The 16,981-nt window shown below is 45.4% G+C and overlaps 1 protein-coding gene across 3 annotated transcripts in view; it reads right to left on the reverse strand.

Moving 5' to 3' along the window:
- Nucleotides 1–16,981, reverse strand: part of ASTN2 (astrotactin 2) — an 824,356-nt gene that overhangs the window by 519,396 nt on the left and 287,979 nt on the right. For all 3 annotated transcript variants that reach the window (XM_069474594.1, XM_069474593.1, XM_069474592.1), the window contains one exon: nucleotides 7,062–7,169. In XM_069474594.1, coding sequence (XP_069330695.1) covers nucleotides 7,062–7,169 — 108 coding nt within the window. The remainder of the gene's footprint in view (nucleotides 1–7,061; nucleotides 7,170–16,981) is intronic.

Raw genomic sequence — 16,981 nt, forward strand, 5'->3', positions numbered from 1 at the left:
TTTGCACGGATTATTTAATTTAATCCATGCAACAAGCCTACGGGAGAAGAGAAAGATTACCCAAGGGAAACTGAGGCCAGAGCAGGAAAGTGCCTTGCCTTAGGCTGAGAAGCTAGGACAAGGCAGAGCAAAGATTTCAACCCAGGTCTGCCGGTTCCAAAGCCTATGCTCGACCTGGAAGCACTACTGTTTTCTGAGCATATTCATCTGGAAATAATTTCAAACTTACGGAAAAGTTGCCAGGATAAGAAGAGTACAAAGAACCCCCGCAGATGTTTTGCCCAGCTCCACCCATTTTGTCCCATTTGCTTTGTCATTGAGGAGATGACATATTTAACCTTGGGGAAGATGCTTCCCTTCTCTGGCCTTGGCTTCTATGTGCATAGAAGGGCAGAGTGGATGGATTATCTTTAGGCCTGAAAAAAACCTGTGGTCTGCCCAGAAGTGATGGATAAAGGATGAGGTGGGCACCTTAATCAATCTCAAGACGTGACTACCATCTCTGTCTCCAGCCTCATCTCCCATCATTCCTGTAGCCATAGATTTGGGGTCTGCCCAGTTCTGGCATCTCTCCTCCACCCCTTTCCCTAGCTTACCACGTACTCTCTGCCCTCACTCCTTGGCAGCTACCCTTCTGCAGATGCTCAACTTTCACCCCATCCCATTTCCATTTCCTAGAGTCTCAGCTTGTATTTCAGAACAGTCTCCTACTCTCGGTCCCCAGAGGCCTCCTCTGCAGATAAGGCTTAAACTTTCCCTTTTCCTTTAAAACAGGATTAAAATGTGTTCATAGGTAGGTGTGTGGGGGTGTGTGTGTAAAAAAGGCACACCTCTATATACCCTTAGCAGAAAATTTTGATTATACGTCAATGGTTCTTATCATTATAGAAAAACCCAGTTTAAAAACTGCCAAATTAAAACAAGCTACTGAAACAAAGAAATAAGCAAAACCAGTGGCATTCATGCCCTGGTTCTCCCGGCAGAACTCCCCATGCCCTCCCCCATCAGCCCCAGGTAAGTCCTATTCTGCCAAGGAACCTCCAGGCCTTGGGACACCCCTTCCAGATGGAACACACGACAACCACAAAGAACCCAGGCAGAGCAGGGTTTTCAACATCACTGCTCTGGCCCTCCTGCCACTGCTGGTCGTGTCCTTCCGTGGCCTTGAAGTGGAAAAATGGGGAGGGCTGAGGCCCCAGCTCTGCTCACCAGGAGCAGGAAGGAGAAGGGAAGAGGTGAGTAGCCCCTTTGCCAGCAAGCACGGAGGGAGTGAGAGAAAACAGGAGAGGGCAGACAAGAGCAGCATCCACCCTGAGCACTTACAATAATCCCGACACTGAGCCAGGTGTCTCTTTCGTCTGTTCACTCATCATTCATTCATTCAAAAATATTAGCCCAGTGCCTACTATGGACCCACCCCTGCGCTTGGTGCTAGGATAGAAAGCTAGACACAAATGACCATGTGTCTATCCTCGTGACGTTTCCAGGTCAGCGGAGGACACAAACAGTACCCAGGATGCAGATCAGTAAGTGTCAAATGATAGCGGTGATCAAGTTTAAAAAGGGGAAAGATCACAGAATTTGCTATAGAATTAGGCTGGGAAATCAACTCAGAAGCGGGACAGCTTTGCAGAAAACATGCCATTTAAGCCGAGACGTCAGGTGAGCAGGGGAGCGTGAGTCAGAGGGCAGGGGAGAGCAACCCAGGAGAGAAACTCTGGAAAGGTTCTGGCAGGACAGATGTGGGAGTGCTGGGGGCAGGCCTGGGTGGCAGGAGTAGACAGAGCCCTGGGGTGACAGGCAGGGCAAGACCACTCAGGAGACTGCAGGTGTGGTAAGGAGTTCACATTCCGTCCTGAATGCGAAAGGAAAGCAAGCAAAGCTTCTAAGTGGAGAAGCAACAGGAGCCCCATTTACATTTTTAAAATGCAAGGTTAAGAATGGGTTGAAACAGATCAACTGAGACCACTGAGAAGGGACTTTTAGCAGTTTTTAAGCAAAGGATGCAGGCAGCAGGGACTAGGACGAAGCAGTGGAGAAGGGAGCACTTGTTTATAGGAGTTAAGGTTATAAAAGAGATATTCATTATCTCATTTAATGTCCACAATGGCCTTGTGAAGGTGTTGTGACTCCATTTTAAAGATGGGAATACTGAGACTGCTGGTGCATGCCACATGGATGAGAAGAGGCAGAGCCAAGTCTGAGACCCCGGTCACTTTCCAGCCTTGATTCCTCTAGGAAGCCCTCTCATATTTAGCTATCCTTCCATGTCTTTCTTCTCCCACAGCTGGGGTAGTCTTTTTTTTTTTTTTTTTTTTTTTTTTTTTTTTTTTTTTTGAGACAGAGTCTTGCTCTGTTGCCATGGCGTCAGCCTAGCTCACAGCAACCTCAGACTCCTGGGCTCAAGCAATCCTCCTGCCTCAGCCTCCCAAATAGCTGGGACTACAGGCGTGTGCCACCACGCCTGGCTAATTTTTTTCTATTTTTAGTCATCTGGCTAATTTCTTTTTCAGTAGAGATGGGGTTTCACTCTTGCTCAGGCTGGTCTTGAACTTCTGACATCAAGCGATCCTCCCTCCCGCCTCGGCCTCCCAGAGGGCTAGGATTACAGGCGTGAGCCACCATGCCTGGCCAAGCTGGGGTAATCTGAAATGCTCAGCTCAATAACTGGTCATACTTTGTCTTCTAAATTATTCTAACATTTTTCCCCAATACTGTGAGCACCAGTGCAGGGACCCCGGGAGAAACGTAACCAGTGCTGACTGAGTTGCTCTTAAGCATCACTCTTAATCCTCTACTTAGAGGCTGCACAAGTCAGACTCAGAGACCAGCAGTGACTTGGCCAAGGTTACACAGAGCTGGGACTGGAAACCATTGTCTCTGTCACCCTCAGATGACCCCAGAGATTCAACTTCCATCTGAGTACTTACAGATGGTCAGTTGAATGCTTTGGTCCAAGCCCACCTGCCCCTAGAGTTGGGAAATACAGTTCAGATTCTATTTTTTGGATGGAACTGAAGAGGATATAGTAAATTAATATGGATCCCAGATGCTATGAGGTGTCTGCTCTCGACTAGCACAGGGATTTGTATTTTTATCTTTTTCTTTCCCTACCCTTTGCACTTTGTCATCTCTTCCATGTCGCACGCCCCTGGGCAGACCACAGGGAACTGCTGACGCACTGCATTTGCTAAAGAGGAGCTGGAACCATGTGACAGAGGAAGCGGGTGGGCCGGCATGATGGGGTCCAGGCAGGCCTTAGGGACGCAGGGAAGAAGAAAGCTAGCAGCACAGCCGAAGGGGATGGCAGAGCCATCCTAGTGTCACGGTCAGACCCTGCCCCCAAAAGAGAAACAGGGAAGGGAGCAGACACTGGCACGGGAGAGGCAATTAGGATGCAAAGGGACACTCTAAGAACAGGGATTCTCACAAATACACAGACTGTCCCATGGATGCCCAAGGGAGAAGGGACCTCAGAGATCAAATGTGACAAGCTCCCACCCTTCCGCTCTCCCACGTTTCAGGTAAGAAAACTGACGCCAGAATAAGAGGTGGGATTTAACTAAAGACATACAGCAAGTTGCACCTTAGTCAGGTCTGAAATCCCCTCCCACCCCAACACACACACTAGGTCCAGTGGTCCTTGCTCAGCGGCTTAGCTCTGCCACAAATTCTTCTTCTCTCCCTTTCTAACCTCCTCCTGAATACTTTACAGATGCCAACTAATTTTAATCCTTAGAACAATTCCCCAGAGCTTTAATCTTAATATCCTCGTTTTGCAGCTTAGGGAACTGACGCACAGAGACGTCAAGTAACATGTGTAACACGGCACCGCTAGTAAGTGGCTGGGCTGGGATTTGAACCCAAGGAACCCAGCACCAGAATCCATGCTCCGAAACTCTGCTCTGTTGCTCTCGCATCCCCAAGGGCTCCCGGACCTCCCTTGGCTCACCTTCATATTGTGCATTTTGCCCATCAGGATAGTGAGTGCTGCAGGTACCCCGACTCCTGTACAAAGAACAAGAAAGAGCTACCGCCCTTTTGTGGGGAACCATGGTAGCTGCAGAACTGGACACTGGGCTCTAAGTTCATTTGCCTGGAGTGGAGTCTTGCTAGAACCAAATTCACTTTCTGTGCTCAACAAAAAATCACAGTAGCTACAGCAGCAACACCAAGAACCTTAACAACATCAAATACGTTGTCAAGCATGCTCTCCCTGTGATCCTGCCAAAAGGGTAGGGAAATTTGTGCTCACGGAATCTAAACATGCAGTGCTTTCCCTACTCTCTCAATTCCCATCCTTGTTGTATCCTTTTTCCTTAACATTTGTCACCATCTAATACATTTGTATTTTGGTATAAAATACAGTATAAGCTTCACAAGGGTAGGAATTTAAAAATTGTTGCTTGGTTTATGTCACCATTGTCTAGAAGAGAGGAAGGCATGTAGTTGGTGCTGAACGAACATTTGTGGTATATGTAGAAGGAAGGAGGGAAGGAAGGAAGGAAAGAAGGACAGATTTATCAGGAAAGATCTGGGGAGTAAAGCAGAGAATGAGGGCAAGAGGGGAAGAGGATGAGAAAATAAGAAGAGAGACAAGGAGAAGAAGAGAGAACAGAACAAAAGAAAAGGCAGGAAGTCAGGAATGAAGAGAAGGAGGTATTGATAAAGGAGGGAGGGAGGAAGAAAAGGAGGAGGAGAGAAGAAGAAAAAAGAAATAGAAATTAAAACAAACAAACAAGTAAGCAAATGAACCCAAGATACTGAGGAGGAAAAGAAAGATGTGATGGGAACCAGAGGTAGAGGGAGAGGAACGTGCCATTAGTGGAAAATACGTGGAGGAGAGAGATGACGTAAGTGGCGTTGGCGTTTGACTGGCAAGAGAGCCGGGCAGGGAAGGGGCTGGTGCCCTCGCCACCCTGAAAACACAGCCCGGCCTTCTAGATTGTACAGAGGCACTGGGCCAATAGTTTATCACAAGTCCTGTGGTTTGCTTTTGCTTTTCTTTTTAGAGTTCAACTCCAATTTACGGGAGGCATGCTCAGTGATGGATATTTTTCCAATTAGCTGTAAATAGCCCAGTCCTGCTAGGGGACCCACCGACTTCCCCAGCCCTAATTCTGGCCACTGGATTGGGGGAGGGAGAAGACAGGTCAAGAATCATCAATCCCTGCCAGGTGCAGTGGCTCACGCCTATGATCCTATCACTCTGCGAGGCCGAGGCGGGTAGATTGCTTGAGGTCGGGAGTTCAAGACCAGCCTGAGAAAGAACAAGACCCTGTCTCTACTAAAAATAGAAAGAAATTATATCGACAACTAAAAATATGTATAGAAAAAATTAGCCGGGCATGGTGGCGAATGCCTGTAGTCCCAGCTACTTGGGAGGCTGAGGCAGGAGGATTGCTTGAGCCCAGGAGTTTGAGGTTGCTGTGAGCTAGGCTGATGCCATGGCACTCACTCTAGCCTGGGTAACAGAGTGAGACTCTGTCTCAAAAAAAAAAAAAAAAAATAGTCAATCCCCAACTTCTAAATCTGCAGTGCAAAAGATTGCAGAAAGCTGAGGACCACTTCTTGGCTTGTGGCTAAGATCAAGTGGAGAAAGCTGAGGCTGAGAAGGAGGGAGAGGCAGACCCCATTCATCTGACGGCTGCACAGGCTGCAGGCCCTTCCCAGGTGATGGATGTGTCAGTGGAAACACTCCTCCTCACTCGGGCCTTGTCAGTGCAAGTGCCAGAGGCCGGGGTGCAGGGACTACAACGAGAACTAAACTGGCATTAATAATGTCGACCTTATTTCCCTTTCAGTACACACCAGGCATCATAATAAAGTTCCTATGTAACTCAACCAAAATTCATCCCCAACCCCACGAGGCAGTTACAAGATCCATCTTACAGATAAGAAAACCGAGGCATAGGGAAGGTAACTAACTTGCTTAAGAGCAAAAGGAGCCCAGAGAAGCTATGTGATCTGTGTTCTTGCCGTGCCCATCGTGCATGGGTAGGATGCAGGCAGAGCAGTTTGTGAAAGGATTTCTCCCCTCCTCCCTGCCCCAGGCACTTCCTGGCTCCCTTCTCTGGAGAGGTGGAAGGGCCACATAGTTGCCACGTGACCTGATGTTTGCCACAGGATCTTCTTTTCAGTGGCTGGTCGAAGCCCAGGCATGGATTGGCCCTTAATTGCTGGCAGGGAATACATGTTTACACACCAGGGTCTCTTCCAAGTATGCAATCTTAAACTTGCTACTTTCCCATCATTATGAAACACTCAGGGATGAGGAATTACATTCACAGAATGGTTGCCTGAAATATGCTACATTTTCCCTTTAGAATACATTGAATCATCAAGAATTATGCATCTTGGCTATAAAGTTTAGCCCTCTATGGGATCCTGCTTCAGTATTTTGATATCACTTTACATTGAGTGCCATTGTGTTAAATGTGCACCAACACTGATTTTTATCTGTTAAAGACACTCTAGAAAGTCACCTGGTGCCTTGTTTACAGAGACCAACTGGAGGACTCTCCGTCTGGTTTCCATGTCAGGTAAATAGAATTTCCTGAACAAATGCTTGCCTCCATCCCATAGACCCTGTACATTTTATTTCTGAGTATGTTTCCCTTTACACTTCGGCTGCTGGGAATCTCTGATGTAACTTTCCAGTTCCTTCTAAGAGCTGCATAACACAGGATTGCATGGATTACCCTCTGTCAGTCTACTCTGAGTTTGAATAATTTTCCTTATTCCTATTTTCCTTTCAATCTGATGAGCTATTTCATTTCCTGTTCTGAATTTTTTTAAAAAACTGCATGACCTAAAAAAAAAAAAACAATCCCCCAATTTTTTGAGGAATGAGATAGGGCAGAAGGTAAATAAAGGATGAAGCAAGGAAAGGAAATAATGAAGGTCATCAGTCTGGCCAGGGCAGCCAGCGCAAGCTCAGTGTTTAACTGCATCAGGCCCAGGTCAACGAAGATTTCGGATTTGTCACTAAGCACAAAATCTGATTCTCAGGCTTTCCTTCCACGAACTCTGGTTCTGGACCCTTCCAAGGTCTCCATTACCTTTGCTGCGGCGGCGACTTCGGTACTGCTCCGTGTAGAACGTCAGCTGCGTTTCGTCGTCCGCCTCTGAGCCCGACGTCCCCTTGGCTCTCCCAAAGCTGATCCCCCCTGTGAGGAAGCACAATCCGTCAGTCGGCCTCGCAGGCCCCCCCGAAGCCTGGCAAATCCCTCAACCGTCCCCGAGATCAGCAACCCCATCCCCAGACTCTCTCTGTAAATCCCAGTGCCCCAGGAGGCGGCGTGATTAATGGAGGGAGCTCAGGCTCTGCAGTGGGGCGGATCGGGGGTCCAACCACAGCCCGGCAGCTTCTGGGCTGTGTGACCTTGAGGAGACGCCGCACCTTTCTGAGCCCTTTGGCTCTTTCTTTCCAAAGCAGGGGCAATAACGATTAACCTTGTGAGGTTGCTTTGAAGATTAAAGCAGATATGCTATGTAAAATACCTGGTCTGTGGTGGGTGCTAAATAATTGATAGCTATTGTTGCTTTGGGTGATGAGCTTACCTCTATAAAAACACTCTAGGCCACTTAATTTTGCACACGTTTCGGTCAAGGGCTCACTGTGTGCCGGGCCCAGAGCAGAACAGGGGAGATGCAAAGACACGCACGACTCGGTCCTTGCCAGGCATGAGCTAGTGAGGGAGACAAACGGAATCCTGAGGGGCCTTAAACCTAATTCATGGCTTCTGTTTACCACGCAGTGAGATGCCAGGAATATGGGGAGAGCAATTCATTTCAACCCGGAGGACCCGGGAAGGTTTTATAGAGGAGCGAAGATTTAAGTCAGGGCTGGAAGGATGGATGGGGCTTCCGTGGCAGGAAAAGGAGTTCCGCGAGAGGTGACAGCTTGGGCATCTGCAGGGATGGGAGTGCCAGTCGGAGCAACATCCAGTCGAGCGCTGCCCGGGAAGGATGTGCTGCAGCCACACAGCGGAAGGCCCTGAGTGCCAGACTGAGGATCGGAGGATTTACTCTGGGTGGTTCCGGAGCAAGAGAGTGAGTTGACCAGCTGCGTGTACCAGAAAGGACACTCCAGTGGGACTCAGGTCTCCGAATGGGTGCCAGGCAGGGAAGGGAGCCCGGAGGTTCAGTGAACACCAGGTGGAAGGAGAGGGGGGCTTGGGCGAGGGTGTGCACAGCGAGGCTAAAGAGGAGAAGGTGCGAGGGGGCTTCAGAGACACTCAGAGGACCGTGGAGGGAACAGGGCAATGCATACGTATGCTGTGAACAGTCTCTTGCAAAAGGGATAAAGAAAAAAGTCTAAGAGGCGTTATGTCAGAATACTCATCGTTATTAATTCTGAAGAGAGAAATATAGGTACTTTTTCTTTTTTCATTCTTTAATTGTTAAAAGAAAAAGGGCAGGAGAGTGAAAGAGAGGGATTAAATGATTGGGAAACTCTTTACCCTAGAGAGGAAGTAACTAGGAGATCCTAAGAATGCTGGGGGTGAGTGGGGGGTGGGGGGAGAAGAGGGACTTAGGTTTTGAAAGCCGTTTAGTGGATGGGGCCTCAGACATCTGTCTACATTAATAGCCCATCTCTAGGAGCAGACTCAAGAATCTTACAAAATTGGTTGTCCTGGACGGAGAATTAAGTGGCTGCAGGATGGAGACAGAGGGAGGCTCCTTTTCCCTATAAACCCTTTGAATCTTTTCAATCAAGCCCCACGCAAACCTATTACCTATTCAAAACTTCCAACTGAGGAAAAGAAAAACACACATTAGAAGAAAATGTTATTCAATTCACGAAAGGATTTACTGTGCAATTTCCTCAGGTAGGGTATTTTAAGTGGAATTCAGTACACAGAAATTCCACTTGCAGACACTCTTCCTGCAATATGGTTATTGCACATTCACCCATTTGAGCAACACTGTTGAGCGATCCACTACGTACCTAGAAGATTTGTATCCGCTATTGCAGACAATCCTCATCATGATACACTCATAAGACAGATGTAATTAACAAACTAGATAATAGAGCAAAGACACAAAGACATGCTTGGGCAAAGATACTTGCCTAAAAGCCAAACGCTTGATGCTTAGGAGAATTAAGATCCAAGGCTAGTCTGTCCAGCTCCAAATTTGGGCTCTCTAGTATACCAATTTCCTTGAAACAACTCAAGAATGAACCTAGGGAAAGCAGATTTTCCTTCAAGTGTCAAGGTGCCAAGTTCTGTGTTCTGAGCTTTGCATACATCATCTCATTCCAAACTCACAGTGCCCTTGGAGGGAGGAATGATCATGCCCACTTTGCGGATGAGGCAATGAGGTTCAGAAAAGAAAGATGATTTGCTAAAAGTGAGTGAAGCTGGACTTCGAATCCAGGTGTGACTGATGCCCAAGCTCAAGTTGCTAAGTACTTGTGATTCTGTCTCTTAGTTTAATGCTCTGCAAAATGGAAAGATTAATTTCTGCTCCCCCTGCCCCACCCTCCCTGAGACAGCATGTTGTGATGACCAGAAAAGTACAAGGGACAACAGCATCGTCCCCAAATGTGTCACCAGGCATGGTCTGTCCCTGGGCCTTAGTGCACACTTCCCCAAGCCCCAGCAACTGAAAGCACAGCCTGGAGACAGCAGAAGACTCCAGATTCTACCAGATGCAATTCTCCATGTAAAGGCTCTGCTTTGAAATGGGGTTGGCAAGGGCCCCATGGAAATTCTGGAAGTGGCTAGAGAGCAGAGGCCAGAAGGGCTTTTTAAATTGCCATTAAAACATTAAAATATTTTACTGTTACCAAAAAAAGAAAGAAAGAGGAAGGAAGGAAGGGAGGGAGGGAGGGAGGGAGGAAGGATGAATGGAGAGGGGAGGGAGGGAGAGCTTTTGTTCATCTACACATAATTCTTGGCCAAGGGGGAAATGAAGGCATCTGATAAAGTAGTTCCCTTATGTTCAGGAAGCATCTGTCATACTTCCTGCTGAGTTTCGAGTAGCAGAGCAAAAAGGAGGGCTCTATCCCTTCAGGAGTCCACCCCAGACCTTCCCACAGCCCCTTCGCTGCCTCACCCAAACTGGGAAGCATTTCAGCTCCAGCCTCCGTCTCCATTTATCTTCTCTCCTGTCTCAAACACTTGACCTGCTATGCCCCTACCATGGTGAACAAGCATGGAAGACGGGACTCAGACAGCATTTTCCCTTACTGTGGCAGGCTACTGGGGGTGACAGGAAAGCCACCAGGCAATTCTAACATAGCAAGAAAAGCTAACACTTGCACAGCTCCGTCTCTCTGCCAGGCACTTTTCTAAACCCTTCACATGTGTTGACTCATTTCATCATTACAAGGATCGTAGGAGGTAAGTTACTACCTTTATTCCCATTGTAATGGATGAGGAAATGAAGGCACGGGGAAATTAAGTGATTTGCCCAGGGTCACACAGCTTGTAAGTAGCAGAATCGTAATTCAAATCCAGACAGTGGCTGGTAAGTCTATTCCCTTAGTCTCTGTGCTAGAGTGTAATAAAATATGAGAAAATACTTCATTTAACGTCCACAGCCATCCCTGTAAGGATGGCATCATGAGCCTTGTTTTACAGATGAATAACTGTGTCTCAGGGAGGTGATATAAAGTAGCAAGTGGGGGAGCTGGGATTGAAATGGGATCTGTCTACCTGCAACACCTGCCTCATAGCTAATGCAACCCGGGCAAGTGTGAGTGTGTGTGTGTGTGTGTGTGTGTGTGCACATGTGTGCACAGAGGTGGAGGGGTGGAGAATGCTTGATGAGTCGATTGCTTAGGATTAGTAGGTCTGTTACTAGATCCTGATGCCTGGACACATATTTCACTTCTTACTGCTCCTCCTCTGAGCTTCTGCAATGGTACTTTTCTTAGAATTCTAATCAGGCTTAGCAAGATCCTAGTGATCCCTCCATCCTTCCACTTGGCCAACCACACAGGGACCATGTCCTTATAACCACCAGGAAGGCTGCCCCTTCAAGTTAAGCCTCCATTTTCACCACTTTTCTGACCCTCACCTCCCTCCTATAAGTATTAAGGTACCATTTTCAGAGTAGCAACTAAGGCTCAAAGAGGATACCCCTAGACCAGTCTGTCCAGTAGAAATATAATGCAGACCACACATGCAATTTTAAGTCTTCTAGTAGCCACATTAAAAAGGTAAAAATCGCTGGGCATGGTGGGTTATGCCTATGATCCCAACACTTTAGGAGGCTTGCTTGAGGCCAGGAGTTTAAGACCAACCTGGGAACACAGTGAGACCCTGTCTACAAAAAATTTAAAAATTAGTCAGGTGTGGTGCAACATGCCTGTAGTCCTAGCTACTCAGGAAGCTGAGGCAGGAGGATGGCTTGAGCTCAGGGGTTTGAGGGTGCTGTGAGCTATGATTACACCACCACACTCCAGCCTGGGAGGCAGAGTGAGACTCTGTCTCTAAAATTTAAAAAAAAAAAAAACCAAAAACAGTTCAAATCAGTTTTCAGAATATACTGTACTCTGCCTAATATATTAAAAATATTATCATGTTAACATGTAATTAAAATAAAATTGCTGTAATATTTTATATATATTTTCACAATCAGTCTTCAAAACCCAGTGTGTATTTCACGCTTACAGCACATCTCAATACAGAGAAGCCACATTTCATGTACCCACCATATTGGAGAGCACAGTTCCAGAGGCATTTGCAGACCACAAATATTACTGAGCATAATTAAGGGTCAGGATCTGAGTACAAGAGAGAGATGAATAAGCCACAGGCTCTACTAAGATGTTAAATCTTTTTTTCTAAATGTGACTTGGATGAAAAAATGGTGTAGCTGGGATTCCATTAAGCAGCAATAGCCATGGTCCCTGCCTTCAAGGCACGTAGAGTCTAGTTAGTTTCTATACTGGTTTAATCCATAAGCCAAGGGAAGTAATGAACTTCAGTAGAAAGAAATTAGGGTATTGAAATCAGATGTGAGTTCTAATCCTATGTCTCACTTATTAGCTGTGTGGCTTTGGGCAAGGCACTTGACCTCTCTGAACTCATCAATAAAAGGGGGGAAATAACTCTCAGCTCACATGGTCATTATGAGGAAAATGATACGTTCTATGTAAACATTTAGCACAAAAACCAAAGAAATAAAGGGGGGGCACATTCCTCATTTACTCAATGCTTATCTGAGTTTAATAAAAGGAAAAGATGTGCTGCTAGTCACCACCCCTCCGTCCCCACTTGCTGTGACATCCCGGGGAGGTGGCAGCCACCCAAGGCATATAGCCCCTGAGTGTCCATATAATCTGAAGGGGCCACAGACCAATTGCAGACTGACTTGGAGGTGATTCAGATGGGCTGGAAAAGAGCTCCCTCTGTTAGCATTTTAATATAAAATTGGTGATTTAGTGCAATAAATGTAGCCATTAATTACACAGGGCGGCTCAAGTATTTCTATTTAGGGGCTGAGAGAAAGTAAGAATGGCCAGAGACCGCCAAGAGGAAAGACGAGGCGATCTATCTGCTGGAACCAGCCTCCACTCTGTCCTTGCTCCTTGGGCTTCTGGTTCTTCTGGTCCTGGACGGTCTGAGCTGGAGCCACCGAAAAGATGGGCCAAGTACCTACCACAGCATGGTGAGCACTGCTCTGGGTACCACACATGCAACATCCCAACCACACCTCACTAGGGGCCTCAGATGCAAGAGTTAGTCCCATTTTACAGACAGACAAATCAACATTCACAATCTCAATGTTGCTTATCCAAAATTATACAAATTACAAATTGCAGAGCTCAAATTTAAACCTAGCTTTTGTCCAATCCCAAACCCCTCTGTTCTCATAAAAATATAGCCAATGCCATGAGTCATTAGATAAATGCAAATCAAAGCTGTAGATACCATGTTTAACCCACTAGGTTGGACATAGGCAAAACAATGGAAAATAACAGATGTTGGTGAGGATGTGGAGAAATTGGAACTCTCATACATTGCTGGTAGGAGTGCAAAATTATGCAACCCCTGTGAAAAATAGTTTGGTGATTTCTTAAGTAGTTAAACACAGAATTACATGACCCAGGAATTCTACTCCTAGGCATACAGCCCCAAATTGAAGATAGCATATTCCAACAAATGTTTGTGCATGAATGTTCATAGCAGCACTATTCACAAAGCCAAAATGTGGAAACAGCCCATATGTCCATCAACTGATGAATGGACAAATGAAATGTGTTAGATCCACATAGAACATTACTTGGCCACAAAAAGGAAGGCTGATACATGCTACAATGTGGATGAACCTCACAAACATTCTGCTACGTGAAAGAAGCCAGACATAAAAGGGCACGTGTTGCATGATTCCATTCGTATGAAACATCCAGAAGAGGTAAACAGAGGCAAAAGTAGACTACTGGTGGGCTGGGCAGAAGAAAGGGGAAATGAGGACTGAGTGATAGTGAGTATGGCGTTTCCTTTTGCACGATAGAAATGTCCTGGAACTAGACAGAGGTGATGGCTGCACAACCTTGTGAATGCACTGAATGCCACTGAATTATATGCTTTAAAAATGATTAATAGTTAATTTTATGTTATGTGAGTTATGCCTCGAAAAATGTCAAAAAAGAAACTCTCTGTTCTTTTTGTTTGTAACATTACAAGACTGATGACAGAACTGTAGTATGGGGGACGTGAGAGCTGTGAGAGAGAGAGACAAAGGCAGAGTTGGGACACACTGTGAAGGCATTACAGAGCCACCTGGCAAGGGGCCAAGAGCTCAGACCACCTAAGCCCTAGCCAGGTGTTCGGGGATGCCGAGGGTGACCATTAAGTCTGTCCTAGACTCAGTGGCCAACTCAAATAATCACAGTACTCACTTACGGTTTATTCATTCATTCCACAATCATTTTACTAAGTGCTCACTCTGTACCAAACACTGTTCTAGGCGCTGAAGATAAAGCAGTGAGTAAAACAGATAAAAATTCCTGACTTCTTAGAGTTTACTTTCTGCGGGAGAAATTTTTAAGGGATTATTGGCATGCCATTATAGGACTTAGCAAAGCCCTCCACATGAGGATTCTTGTCGCAATTTTGCTATTAAATACACTAGAGATATTCAGAGGTATTTAGAGGATTCCCCAAGATGACATAGATGTTTGGTGGCAAACTAGGGATTTGACCCCAGGTTTGCTCTGGGGCTACTCAGGGCATCCGCACAGCTTGCAAGTCCTGTTACGGGGAGAGCTGGAGTTAGGGGATACATGGTCTTTCCTGGGCCTATGAGAGTTAACTCAGTGCTCTTCTTTGCAAACCTACCTTCCCTGCTCGGGCTGCCCTGTCCACAGATCTGCTCTGCCAGCCACGGGCAGGCCCAGCCCTCCACACTCCATCTCCCGCTCTCGCTATCATGATGGATGGTGGTGACATGTTAAATTATTCAGGCTCCATGTCTTCCTCAAGCTGGTGACAGCGATATTGCATTTTTAGATTGCCCAGAACTGCACCAGATAGAGAAATATGTGGCTTGGGAATGCAAAAACCCATCTGACCCCTAACTGTCCAAGGAATACAAATAGTGCCAGTCACGGAAAGAGGACAGAAATGGCTAAAACTTCCCACACCTCCTAAACCACACAACTCACAATTGCTCTGAGCTCTTGAGCTAAACCACAGATGTTCTTATGCATTCACCTCTTGGAGATGTTTTGACCACAATTGCTACCTGTCATCAGGCACCTGCTACAGGCCAGGCACAATGGCAGGCACTTTACATAGAAGTGACTACACTATTCCTTAAAATGTGGACACCGCTACACCTCTGAGGTGTAGCTCCTTACCTGCAGTCATACAGCCAAGTAAACGGCAGGACCTGGATTAAAACCCTGGTTTGTCTGATCCTCCAGGGAAGAAAATTGCGTAGTATTCTTGGGAATCATGTTGAATTTTTAAAAATTGATCATTATGCTGAAAAATATTTATGGTAAAAACATAATTAAACATGATTGTTTATAATTTCAGGGAAAAGGGAAATAACCAAGAAGTCCATTTATAGAAGACTGATTAAAAAATGATGATACATCTCTAAAAAAGACTTTCATGAGACCATTAAAAACAGTGACATAAATCAATATTATTGACATATAAACCTGTCCATGATATACTGTTGAAGGAAAAAGTATGCAGCAAAGACTACAAAGAGGGATTCCACTTGTATAAACTTAACCCACTTGATGATACTTGGTATAAATTTCCCTGTGTGTGTGTAATAAAAAACAAATATATTTTAATTTAAAAATAAAGAAGAAAAAAGTAAAAAGTCATTCTGAAATATTCATGATCTAAGGTTATGAATTAAGCTTTAAAAAGCATATTGCAAAACTGTATATACAAAATGATCCTATCCTGTTTTTAAAATGCACACATAAAATATGTAAATACAAAACATATACAAGATATTGAAAGAACTACATTAAGGTGCTAGAGTGGATATTCTCTGGGTGATGAGATTTGTTGTTTTTTTTTTTTTTAATTTATTATTGTTGCTCCTCTGCATTTAAAAATTTTCCTCCAATGAACATCTAATACTTGGTAATAAAAAAAAGGCACTTAATAAAAGTTATGTTTATTTATTTATTTATGTTTGAGACTGGGTCTCACTGTGTTGCCCAGGCTGGAGTCCAGTGGTGTGATCATAGCTCATTGCATCATGCAACTCCTGGACTCCAGGGATCCTCCTGCCCCAGCCTCTCACCATATACACCATCATGCCTGGCTAACTTTTTTGGTAGGGATGGGGTCTTGCTACATCACCTAGGCTGGTCTTGAACTCCTGGCCTCAAGTGATCCTCCCACCTCAGCCTACTTTGTTTATTTGTTAAAATAAACTATCTTTATTGCTGCAGTTAAGCCCATTCCTCACTTGACCATATGGCCATCCCAGAGGAAGATCGTTCCATCACCCAACAAGGGAGATATTTCAATTTATCCCCATAGTTTGGCTCAAAGAACTACTTATAGAGCAAAAGCTCTCTAATCAAGCTTAATTCATTATTCTCAAAAATAAAGCTTTGTCTTCTGAAATATCCCATTGTTCTCTGCAGGATGCTATATTTTCCAAAGGCCATAACAAAATCTCCCACACCATTTTCTGTTTTGCAATATGACCTTTGCCACTCTCTTTTTGCCATGCGACCTTTCTCATTTCTCTTTTGCAAATGTGACCTTTGCCATCAAAAGTGGGGTCTCATTTCCCTGCCCTTCAATCTAGGGTGGCCTTAAGGATGTCTCTGTAATCTACAGAACGCAGAGGAAGTGACTGCTCACTCCCCAGAGAAAGTACTTAACAAGCAATTCAGCTTTTGCCTGTCTCTCTTTAAATGTTGGCTCGCTAGATATTTCCTCTGGGGAAATCTGCCACCATGCTGTGAGATTTTTAGCCACACAGAGAGGCCACATATACGTGTTCAGTCAACAGTCCCAGCTGAGCCCAAATTTAAGACATCCCAACCCATCCACAGTGGCAAAAATGTTGGAAAAGAGGCATCTAGTTGATTTCAACCCACAGCCATCTGGGTCACCCACAGATGTTTGAGTTTTCCAAGCTGAGACCCAGTCATTATGGAGCCAAGATAATCCCTCCCCCCCTTACCATGTATGAATTACTGACTTCTAGAATCTATAAGTATAATAATATTGTTGCTTTAAGGCACCAAGTTTGAGATGGCATATTATGCAGCAGTATGTAACCAGAACCCTTCTCTTGTCCAGTCTTACAAAAATGTCCACACTCTTCCCAAGCTAGCATCATATGGCGGCCCTGGGCAATGCCAAGATGAACTGGTCTCCAGAGACACAGGTTCTTGGTCTGCGCTGTTACATACTGTGTGACTGAAAAAGACATTGACATCTAGCAAATGCTACCCAACGGTTAACACTTCACTTCCTTCCCAAAGATAGCAACTCATTTGACCCCCGTAATAACTGGATGAGATAGATAA

This window comes from Eulemur rufifrons, chromosome 7 (assembly GCF_041146395.1).
Source record: "Eulemur rufifrons isolate Redbay chromosome 7, OSU_ERuf_1, whole genome shotgun sequence".
Taxonomy (NCBI): Eukaryota; Metazoa; Chordata; class Mammalia; order Primates; family Lemuridae; genus Eulemur; species Eulemur rufifrons.